Raw genomic sequence first — 11,864 nt, 5'->3', positions numbered from 1 at the left:
GTGTGTGTGTGTGTGTGTGTGTGTGTGTGTGAGAGAGTGTCTGTGTGAGGTGTCTGTGTGAGAGTGTGTGTGTGTGTGTGTGTAAAAATAAATAAATAAATAAAAACCCTTGCTATGTGTACTGCGTTAAGCTAACCGAGCCTTGTCACAGCACTTGCGTATCATTGCTCTTTTGCTGGTTTGGATTGCTTCTGTTGTCCTCATTTGTAAGTCTAAATGACTAAATGTAAGGGTGTCATCACACGTTCATTAACCGGTGGGAAAACTTCCTCCTCGTCAAAACCCTACCTTCACGGAGAACCACTTGCACGGCAGCCCCTCCAGATGAATGGTGTCGGGCCGTTCTCCGGGAACCGTCTCGTTCATGTCCCTGGCGTCTCTGAAGAAGGAGTCCCAGTCGTGGCGTGTGGGGAAGTCTGCTTTGTGCTCGACGGCGCGGATCTTCAGGACGTCTGTGAAGCCGCTGAGCTTGATGCTCTTGCCCTCCAGCTTGGCCAGCGAGCGCTTGACGGCGCTCCGGTTCTCCACCTCGCCCTCGAAGCGGAGGAAGTCCATGCTGCTCTTGGAGATGCGCAGCGAGGAGAACTGCTCCGGATGCACCATGGCCTTCAGCCGCTCCATCACCTCCCAGTTAGAGATGGACTTGCCGGGCGTCTTGAGGTGCGGCAGAGCCACGCTGACCGTGATTCTGGAGATGTGTTTGAGGTAGAGACTGAACTCGGGACACAGATCCACCGCCTCGGCCGTGTCGCTCACCACAGACGTCATTCTGGAGGCGCTTCTGCTGAACGCTGCGCACAAACACATGCACAAGTTTGTGTGAAGAGTTCATTTGCAAAAATCATGTTTTTTCATTGTGCATTAATCTCAATCAAACTGCAGTCGGGTTATTTTGAAAAACAACAAAAAAAAATTGCTACTATCACTGATATGTGACCCTGGAGCACAAAAGCAGGCTCAAGTCGCTGGGGTATATTTGTAGCAATAGCCAACAATACATTGTATGGGTCAAAATTATACATTTTCCTTTTATGCCAAAAATCATTAGGATATTAAGTAAAGATCATGTTCCATGAAGATATTTTGTAAATTTCCTACCGTAAATATATCAAAACTTAATTTTTGATTAGTAATATGCATTGCTAGCAGTCTTAAGTCGCTGGGGTATATTTGTAGCAATAGCCAACAATACATTGTATGGGTCAAAATTATACATTTTCCTTTTATGCCAAAAATCATTAGGATATTAAGTAAAGATCATGTTCCATGAAGATATTTTGTAAATTTCCTACCGTAAATATATCAAAACTTAATTTTTGATTAGTAATATGCATTGCTAAGAACTTCATTTGAGCAACTTTAAAGATGATTTTCTCAATATTTGGATTTTTTTGCTCCCTCAGATTCCAGATTTTCAAATAGTTGTATCTCGGCCAAATATTGTCCTATCCTAACAAACCATACATCAATGGAAAGATTATTTATTCAGCTTTCAGATGATGCATACATCTTAATTTACAAAAAATTGACCCTTATGACTGGTTTTGTGCTGCAGGGTCACATATGGCTAATATGGTAACTAACAATAAAACGCAATAAAAACAAGATAACATTCTTAAAAAACATGATTTTTTGAAAATTGTTAAAAACTGAGTTATCTGTTTTTGCAAATAAACTCTTCAATTGTAAAGCTATTTGAAGAAATATCGGGTTCATTGTTTATTGTTATTAAAGAATAAACAACTCCACATTGACCCCGCATTAATCTGAATCAGTCGTATTATCGTTAACTAAAACTAAAATGATTAAAAAGCATTGACAGTAAATGAAATAAAATCAATTTTAACCAAAAAAAATAATAAAATAAAAACTTTCAGTAAATATTTCTGTTAGCTAGCAAGACAATTATAGAATTACCAAAACTGGAAATAACTAAAACTCAATTAAAAACAATAAATGAACAAACAGACAGACAGACAAAACTTGAAAAACATGGTTAAAATACATTTACATTAATGAAAATAAAACAAATTGTTTACTAAAATATAAATGTACGTTATGCTCTCAGTAAATATTTCACTTAGTCGGCAAGGCAACACATCTCTTATTTTAGTTTAGTTTAAAGAAGTAAAATGAACAAACTTGAAAATAACTAAACAAATACAAATAATAAAAATTAAAAAGACATATTCAAAGCAAATAAAAAAATTAATACAAAAAATAATAATTACGGAAATGATTTAAATTCGCTGACATTAAATGTAATAAATTAAACCGAAATAAAAAAACTGAAATAAAATCAAACTGAAAAAGATAAATATATAAATAAATATTTCACTGATTTTCATTTAGTTTGTTAAAGTTCTAAGATACTGAAAACACTGAACTCAAACCATAAAATATATAAAAACTAAACAAACATATTTAAAAAACGACAAAAACACCAAATAAATGATTAAATACATGTGTTAGCTGATATGTGTCAGCGAGACTGGTTATGATTATACTACAGTAATAAGTGCGGTGTTCTGAGGTAAATCTGGTGATATACTGATGATAATTAAGAGCTCCTCAGTGGCTCTGGTCGAGAAATAATAGCGATATTTAAGATTATCGAGGAGTTATTGATCTGTGAAGCTAAACTAGTGTTACTAGCTGAGATTAGCACAAGTGAGCGTTTACTAACCTCTCTGAAGAGTTTGGTCTGAAGCATCAATAACGACAGCAGACCGCGCACAGCTGAAACAAACGGACCTTACGCCGCTGACCGCTTCCGCATCCGTCACACAGCAACCGGAAGTCACCGAGAAGCTCTGCTGCCCTCAAGCGGTCACTGTTTGATCTGCAGCTCGGCCGCAAAATTACTGCGTGTTTAAAAACAATGGGTTTAGTCTGATTTAAATTTTTCATGACACACTAACTTTGTTAATGTCATATGATAAAGCTTCTCTCAGATCAGGATGCAATAATTCTAATATAACAAATAAAATAAAATGAAATGAAATTAAAATTAAATTAAATTAAATTAAATTAAAATAAATTAAATTAAAATTAAATTAAATAAAAATACAATTAAATAAAATTAAATTCAATTATGTAAAATAGTTGGGTGGAAAACAATAGAGAAATCCTGTAACTTCTTAACATAAAATTAATAAAATTATTAAAGACACAAATAAACTGTTAAACTATCCTTAATTATTTCTTAAAATAATTCTACATAATCTTATATATGAGTAATTCTGATCTATTATATACTGAATGTTTTACTTGCAGCTTAACTGCATTTGCAATATAATAAATTATTTATTTATTTATTTTAATAAAGTAAAATAAAATATTTGGGTGGAAAAAATTAGAGAACCTCTTAACGTACATTTAAAAAAAAATTATTAAAGAGACCCAAATAAGTTCTTATAATCTATTCTTTAAAACTAGAAACAAACAAAAATCTGCTTTATCTTACAGGCCAGAAAATTGCTCTTATTGATAAATTATTATAATATTTCCTCTTATTTACGACAGATGCAGTATATGGTTATTTTACTTTGAATTTATAAAAATAAGTGGTTTGCTAATCAGTTTGTTGACGTCAGACAATAACGTTATTAAGCAGCTCTGGAAACAATGTTAATCTCTAGTAAATCTCTGGAGCAAAAACAGAAATCCAGAGCATAAACCTGCTCGTTTGAAGAAAGTACGGAACTCTGTTTTCTGTCTGCATCTCAAAGCATTAGTAGCATGACATAGACCCAATAACATGACACTCTTTATTCCAAGTGCCCAATTTATTGTTGATAAAGCAAAGACCAATGCATGTTTTCATCAGTGATGCTTTACAGCAGATTACCAGTGTGACGGATTTCATGAGAAAGAAAAGAAATGAATTTGTGTGTGACACCAAACTGAACAAAACTACACTCTGACAGGATGAACAGAACAAAACACTCAGTTTCCACACAATCCAGACCCCAGCTAGGAAAGTGTAGTGCTTCCTGAGCATGTTCGCATCAGATAGTTGATGTCAAATAAATAATGCACTGACAGCAGATGGTTAACGACTGTAATTTAAGAGCAGAAGTTAATTAGCGCTGATTGCCAAGTCAGGAATCATTACTCATATGCTCTGGTCAAAACTTTATCACAGAGATGCTACCACATCGCCTAGCAACCAGCTGGAACACCCTAGCAACTGCATAGCAACAGCAAACACCTCTCAGGAAACGTAAACATCCCATTGGTTTCAACAGTTTGTATGAACCTTGTGTATAAAACACTGAGCACATTTAGAATATTATTAATCTACAGCAAGTGCCTAAAATGACTGTTTCGTTACCAATGAAGGCACTTTATTGGGAGTTACTGAGAATGCACATTTGGGATTAGTGTTTTAATATTTGTGATCGCTAGTAATTAGTGATTAGAAGCTCCAAAAACAAAGCTATAGCTTAGTAAATTTGATCAGCTGAAAGTGCATTGCCACTGTAATGGCTCATGGGTTATTAAAGGAACAGTTCACCCCAAAATTGAAGTAATTATGCACATTATGTCTTAATGCTGGATTTGTTTCAGCTTTTGTCTTCTCCTGATGGACTGGAGTGCTGTGGATTATTGTGATGTTTTATTTTATTGATCAGCTCTCGTTCTGACGGCACCCATTCACTTGCAGTGTTTCGGGTGAACTGTTCCGTTCTGGTCGTGGGACTAGACTTCGTCTTAAACCATCCAAACAGCAGCTTTTTAAACCACCCGCAGCACGTAAACACACTGAAATCACATTTGCAGGATAATCATAACAGTCTCAATACACGATCATTCCTGCATCTGGAGGACCATCGTTAAAGGCACAGCAACTGAAACGAGAGAGCAGGACGATCATGACACGCAAAAGTGCATACGTGGAAATATCAATTAAAAAATAACCTACATTACATCTACGTGTTTTTAGAGCATCGTTTGTAATAAAATAGCTGTGCATAATTTTTATAAAAGAGATGATTGCATTAAAATTGGTTCCATTTGCTCATCCTCGTCCAACCTAAAAATGTAAAAAGCAGCTACTGTATATATTTTCATGTATAAAGATCCAATTTAAACTGTGAAAAATCAATATTATAAATATGTGTAAAACATTTAGTTTCTATTACATGATTGTGCTTCTTTTGTTTTAAAACTACCATTATTTCATGTTAACTAACATGAACTAACAATGATATATATATATATATATATATATATATAACTGTATACAACTGTTTGTTCATGTTAGTTCAGTGCATTAATTAATGTTAACAAATACAACTTTTAATTTGAAAATGTATTAGTAAATGATGAAATTAACTTTAAGACTAATAAATGCTGTAGAAGTATTGTTCACAAACGAAACCTTATTGTAAAATGTACCTTTATTTCTACTCACTATAGTACTGTTAGATGCATTATTTATTTTAACCTATTTTTTTATATATTTTTCCTAATTTCTTTATTTGAATATTTTGATCAAACATCATTTGGATTTATTTAGATAATTAATTTTGTATTTTATTTTCAATTAAATTTTTATTTATTTATTTTCAATTTTTTTTGTCTTTTTTAGAAAATGAGTTTGAACCACGCAGTAAACAAGCAGCTCAGCTGATCTCAGAGTAACAATGTCTTTGCATAGGACTCTATTATTCACATTTCCGTCTCAGCCAAACAGATTGGACAAGGGTCTGGATTTGACTGGGCTCTTGAGCGACTCCTCGCCTTCCTCGTTCTCTCTGAACGAAGTGCTGTGGACGATCTGCGTCTTGAAGCGGTTCCTCTGCAGTCTGATGCGGCTGATGGAGGATTTCCGATACAGAGACCTGGGCCTGGGCTGAGCATCGGCCATCATCTCTTCAGGGTGGTTCAGTAACCGTAGGGGGTTGAGGTTGGACTGCAGGACTTTAGGAAGCTTCCATGAAACCTTATTGTAAAATGTACCTTTATTTCTACTCACTATAGTACTGTTAGATGCATTATTTATTTTAACCTATTTTTTTATATATTTTTCCTAATTTCTTTATTTGAATATTTTGATCAAACATCATTTGGATTTATTTAGATAATTAATTTTGTATTTTATTTTCAATTAAATTTTTATTTATTTATTTTCAATTTTTTTTTTCTTTTTTAGAAAATGAGTTTGAACCACTTAGTAAACAAGCAGCTCAGCTGATCTCAGAGTAACAATGTTTTTGCATAGGACTCTATTATTCACATTTCCGTCTCAGCCAAACAGATTGGACAAGGGTCTGGATTTGACTGGGCTCTTGAGCGACTCCTCGCCTTCCTCGTTCTCTCTGAACGAAGTGCTGTGGACGATCTGCGTCTTGAAGCGGTTCCTCTGCAGTCTGATGCGACTGATGGAGGATTTCCGATACAGAGACCTGGGCCTGGGCTGAGCATCGGCCATCATCTCTTCAGGGTGGTTCAGTAACCGTAGGGGGTTGAGGTTGGACTGCAGGACTTTAGGAAGCTTCCATCGCCCGGCTCCAGATGCGTTCTCTGCGTCAGAGTTCGCACAAGCTCCTATGATGTCCTTGATGTCGCATGTGACGCTGGATCGGAGATACTGCGCTGCTTTCTTCCCGCTGTAATCCCGCACATCCACATCTGCATAATGGGCATAATATTTATTATATGCATTATGAGCATATGCACCATATATGCATTATATGATTTGCATTTGGAATATATATGTATTACGTACATTTGGATTATATATTATATGCATTATGTGATTTTGCATTATATACTATATGCATAATGGGCATAATATTTATTATATGCATTATGAGCATATGCACCATATATGCATTATATGATTTGCATTTGGAATATATATGTATTACGTACATTTGGATTATATATTATATGCATTATGTGATTTTGCAATATATATTATATGCATAATGTGCATTTGGATTACATATTATATGCATAATATGCATAATTATTATTACATGCATTATGTGATTTTGCAATATACATTATATGCATAATGTGTATTTGGATTATATATTATATGCATCACGTGCATTAATACATTCATTATGTGCATATGCATCATAAATAAATGATGTGATTTTGCATTATTTATTATATGCATTTGGAATATATATTATATACACTATGTACTTTTGGATTACATATTATATGTATTATGTGCATATGCATTATATATTATAGGCATTATAAGCATAATCCTTATTACTTGCATTATATGATGTTGTATTATTTATTACATGCATTATGTGCATATGCATTATATATCATATGTATTATGTCCATTTGGATTATATATTATATGCATTATGTGATTTTGCATTATATATTATATGCATAACATGCACTTGGATTATATGCATTATAAGCATAATCATTGTTACATGCATTATATGATTTTGCATTATTTATTGTATGCATTATGTGCACATGCATTATAAGCATTATGTGCTTTTGCATTATACATTATATGCATTATAAGCATAATCATTATTATTACATGCATTATGTGCATATGCATTATATATCATATGCATTATATATCATATGTATTATGTCCATTTGGATTATATATCATATGCATTATGTGATTTTGCATTATATATTATATGCATAACGTGCACTTGGATTATATGCATTATAAGCATAATCATTGTTAGATGCATCATATGATTTTGCATTATTTATTACATGCATTATGTGCACATGCATTATATATTATAAGCATTACATGATTTTGCACTATATATTATATGCATTATGTGATTTTGCATTATATATATTATATGCATAATGTGCACCTCGATTATATATTAAATGCATTATGAGCATAATGTGCATTTGCACTATGTGCATTATGTGTTTTTCCATTATATATGTATAATGTGGATTTGATATTATATGCATTATGTGCATTATACATTATATGCGTTATGTGCTTATATGGATTATGTGTATTTCCATTATTATTATTACATGCATTACATTCCTGTATGTGCATTTGCACCTGTCCCACCTGTGGAGAACTGCTCATCATGAGCTCTATGAAGTTCTTGCGGCTGCATTTTGGGGTGCTGCCATCCTCAGCCGGTGCCTCATGTGCTCCATCCTCAGAAGAGCCCAGCAGACTCCGCTGAGATCCCCTCGATGTTCTCCGTCTACTGATGATGACCTGTGGCGTGACAGAAGCTCTGCCAACTCCAGCCTCCAGCTCCGCTTCTCCTGTTGGCTGAGCATTAGAGAGCCCAGGAGCATTTGGTTGCATTACATCATTTCCATGCACAGTGTCATTATCCTTTGCATCTGAGAGCTCACAGTCTTTCTCAATCAGTGCGATGTCAGACACACTCAGCTCCGCCTCAGCATCTCTCACAGCCTTCCCCTCCTCTGATTTAGGATTCAGATCACTGATTTCTTCATGCATGTTGACGTTCTTTTCAAAGTGCAATGCATTGATTCCTCTGTTGATGTCTTCATCATCATCATCCTCATCATCGGGCTTCTCATCCTGCGCGCGCATCTCCGGGTATCTGTACTTCTTCTTCAAACACACCACTTTCTCCCCGTGTTCTTGCTTCACGGAGGCGATATTGTCCACAAAACGCTTAAATCTCTCTTTTAGCACGGCCCGCTTCGCATTTTCGCTGCTCAGAAAGACTTTAAAATGCGCGACCAAGTCCTTGTTTTTCACACGCCCCCCATTTTCCAGTAGAAAGTCCAGGACAGATTCCTGCGTGCACTCCGTCGCCATTATATCACGCTTTATGATAATATCAATAATAGTAATAAATAAGCGAATGCACAAATCAGCGGCTAATGCCCCTGCGTCGTTTTGACAGGTCTATTTATCGTTAGTCTGTGCGCTGAAGAACACATCGCGTCTCGTTTTATTAAAACTAGGCTGTGGATGAGATTGAGTACTGAGTGTGTCACATAGGGGTCGGTAGAGTTTATAAAGATGATGTTTGCGTCCTAGCAACTCTAGTTGCAGGACAGAATCACGAGTGAGAAACTGGAGTACAGCGGCGTTCATTTGGGCTCAAACGCGCCCTGCGTTAACGCGGGAAGCGGCTCCGTCTTGAGCCAAAATGGATTCCAGTTACACCTGGTTGGAAGGTTCCACTTTGCCGGGACAAGGGGGTTGGAACTCCATTGAGCGTTAGAGGTTTTAATTAATGAAACCTAGCATGAGTTATAGCGTTCACTCGGGTTAAACAGACGTGTAGCGTAACGAAAGTGCTCGCTGATGTATTTGACATTTGAAGTCGTTATACTTTGTCGACTTGAGCTTCACAGAAACCCCTCTCGGAGACGCTGGAATGGTAGAGCTATTCCCAGTGGCGTGTCAGCTGGAAATTATTGGACGAGGCAACTTTTGACTTTCATCCGAAAGCGATCCAATTTTTCCTCAAATATTCGCTGTTTTCTGCGCGCAAATGGCTTCTTCTGATGTGGTTCGACAGATGGTACGTGTGCGATCGATATATTCCCTGTTGCGAGTCTTCTCTTGTTTCTGTGGCTGGGTGTAGTTTGGGAGTGAGCTGGCCTGAGCGCTTGGGAGTGTCCCGCTCTGACACGCTCCCGCCTCGTTTATTCATCTGTAAACAAACATCTGACTAATTAATTTGATTTGAAGTATATCTAATTTATCAATCTGAAGCAATCTAAATGATTTATGATGCATTTTTCCGATTTCTGAATCCGAATGCGTGTATCTGAATGCATTTCTCAATCTGAATTATTAATCTAAATACAAACATGTGATTTATTAATTTGAATAAATTCATCTGATTTGTGAATCTGAATATTGCATTTGAGCATTCCGAATACATTTCTCGATATGAGTTATCATTCTGAACACATGTATCTGATTTAATAGATTTGAAAAAATCTTTGATTTATCAATTTGTATACATGTATCTAATGTATCCGTTATTTGTATCATCTCAACTATATTCTTATTTATGAATTGTAATTCATTAATCAGATTTATGAATCTGAATGAGCAATCGGACTACATTTATCAATGTGAATACAATCATCCAAATTATCAATTTTAATACATTTATGCTATTTTAATACATTTTACTATTAAAAAATTTATTTTTTTTATTTAAATATTAATATTAGATAAAAAAAATTTATTAAACCTACATCGTGATATATAAAAAAGCAAAATGACAAAAATCACATAACAAAATTACAAACATTGAACTTAAAATAAAAACTGAAAGTATAGAAACTGTAAATCTATAAAAATATAAACTATACGAAAATAACGTTGTTCTAAATCAGAATGCAAACATCAGATTTATCAATCGGAAATATTAATATGAAAACATTTCCCAGTTTAAATTAATAACTAATAGGCTAATATTTGTTTTGATCTTTTTTCTAATTTAGATGTTTACTCGTCAGTTAACCCGTTAGAAATATTTGACCATTTTTGTCGACGCATTTATTGCATATATATCTATAGTTATATAAAATATACAGTGGATATAGAAGTCTGAGACCACATTTAAAATATTTTTTTTTAATCTAAACTTGAAAAAAAGTTTTACATTTTTATAAAGTTTTAAAAGTTAAAATTTGTAAAAATGCAAAATTTGTGAAACTGCGTGAAGTAGGAGTTATGAGATATTAACTGGACACTAGGGCTGTCGAAATGGCTGAAAAACTAAATTCGAATTTTCTACTCATATTATCAATATTCGTATTATATTCGAATTTAAAAGGCATAATTTCAGTTAGAGGGGAAACAAGCTTTTGGCTTGAGGGTGCATCGAGCGAAATATTACTAATGCACTTTTCTTCAAAGCAATAAAATAACACGACTATCTTTGAAAAATAAATTAATAATGTTTAAAATAATGTTTATAAACCATATATAATTAATTAAGTTGCTTAAACAATTCGAAACAAAATAGCATCATGCATGTATAGTTTAATACAAAGGGCCATAAACCAGAGTACTTTTTTCATTTAAAAACACGAGTTGCAGTGGGATGGTGAAAACCGCCGTAAAGTCTCGAGACGTGTTTTTTAAAAGTTTAACTTGCGTTAATTTTACATGGCTTTCTAAACATGCGAGACGCGAGTGCAGCACTGATAAATAGGCCTATGCGTTCTGTGTGAACGGCTTGGCTTCATTTTTACCGTAAACAACATCTCCGCATTGATGTTCTCTTTTTCCGCAATATTTTGAATGAACAACGTAGCAGCAACGAATGCAACGTTTTTGCATTCGAATATGGATTTTTATTTTAAAGGTGACATATAATGAAAATCTGACTTTTCCAGTTTGTAAGTGCTATAATCAGGTCTCCGGTGCATCTACCAACCAAGCAAACGTCAAAAAGATGAACCCAGTAACTTTGTTTTGGTAAGCCTTTTTCTGCAAGCGTCTGAGAAAACCAGCGCGTCTGATTTCGCTCCCTTGGTGACGCGGCAAAGATCTCATTATAATATTACCGCCCCTTAATCTGTAAGTTTCCAACAATGGCGCCGTTATTGTGTTTTCGCAAGCGACAACGGTGTACTAGTTCTAATGCCATGGAGAAAGTTTGAGCAACAGCCGCTTTCTGTGCGTGTGCTTCAGATGTGTGCGCTCAGAAAACCGTATATCAGAAGTTTAAACTCATAAAAAAAAAAAAAAATCTCGGATTTGGATCGGTCCTCACTGACCGATACCCGATCCGAGAAAAATGGTACTATCGGAGCCGATACCCGGATATGAATATCAGATCGGCGCATCCCTACCATAAACATGATAATCAGAACCAAAACAGATGTTTTTAGCAGGTACGAGCTGTAATGGCGCAGCTCTATTC

The 11,864-nt window shown here is 35.0% G+C and overlaps 3 protein-coding genes across 4 annotated transcripts in view; 1 reads left to right on the top strand and 2 right to left on the bottom strand.

Annotated features, from left to right (window-relative positions):
• akap17a (A kinase (PRKA) anchor protein 17A) overlaps positions 1 to 2,772 on the bottom strand; it is a 9,866-nt gene extending 7,094 nt beyond the window's left edge. Inside the window, exons 1-2 of the mRNA XM_016498658.1 lie at positions 2,674 to 2,772; positions 289 to 807 (exon numbers count right to left, since the gene is read on the bottom strand). Of these exons, the coding sequence (XP_016354144.1) occupies positions 289 to 807 (519 nt within the window). The 5' untranslated portion in view covers positions 2,674 to 2,772. The remainder of the gene's footprint in view (positions 1 to 288; positions 808 to 2,673) is intronic.
• A 3,469-nt stretch (positions 2,773 to 6,241) lies between these two features.
• On the bottom strand, positions 6,242 to 9,253 carry LOC107697795 (ankyrin repeat domain-containing protein SOWAHC-like). Its single transcript, XM_016498657.1, has 2 exons — positions 8,017 to 9,253; positions 6,242 to 6,639 (listed from the first exon to the last, which is right to left on the bottom strand). The coding sequence occupies exons 1-2, from the start codon at positions 8,780 to 8,782 to the stop codon at positions 6,254 to 6,256; spliced, it is 1,152 nt and encodes a 383-aa protein (XP_016354143.1). The 5' UTR covers positions 8,783 to 9,253; the 3' UTR covers positions 6,242 to 6,253.
• Positions 9,254 to 9,388: 135 nt separating this feature from the next.
• The window catches only part of septin10 (septin 10), a 20,910-nt gene continuing 18,434 nt past the window's right edge, over positions 9,389 to 11,864 (top strand). For both annotated transcript variants that reach the window (XM_016498663.1, XM_016498664.1), the window contains exon 1: positions 9,389 to 9,497. In XM_016498663.1, coding sequence (XP_016354149.1) covers positions 9,468 to 9,497 — 30 coding nt within the window. In that variant the 5' untranslated portion in view covers positions 9,389 to 9,467. The remainder of the gene's footprint in view (positions 9,498 to 11,864) is intronic.

This window comes from Sinocyclocheilus anshuiensis, unplaced genomic scaffold (assembly GCF_001515605.1).
Source record: "Sinocyclocheilus anshuiensis isolate Anshui unplaced genomic scaffold, SAMN03320099.WGS_v1.1 scaffold1123, whole genome shotgun sequence".
NCBI lineage: Eukaryota > Metazoa > Chordata > Actinopteri > Cypriniformes > Cyprinidae > Sinocyclocheilus > Sinocyclocheilus anshuiensis.
This window is presented reverse-complemented; position numbering and strand designations above follow the sequence as displayed.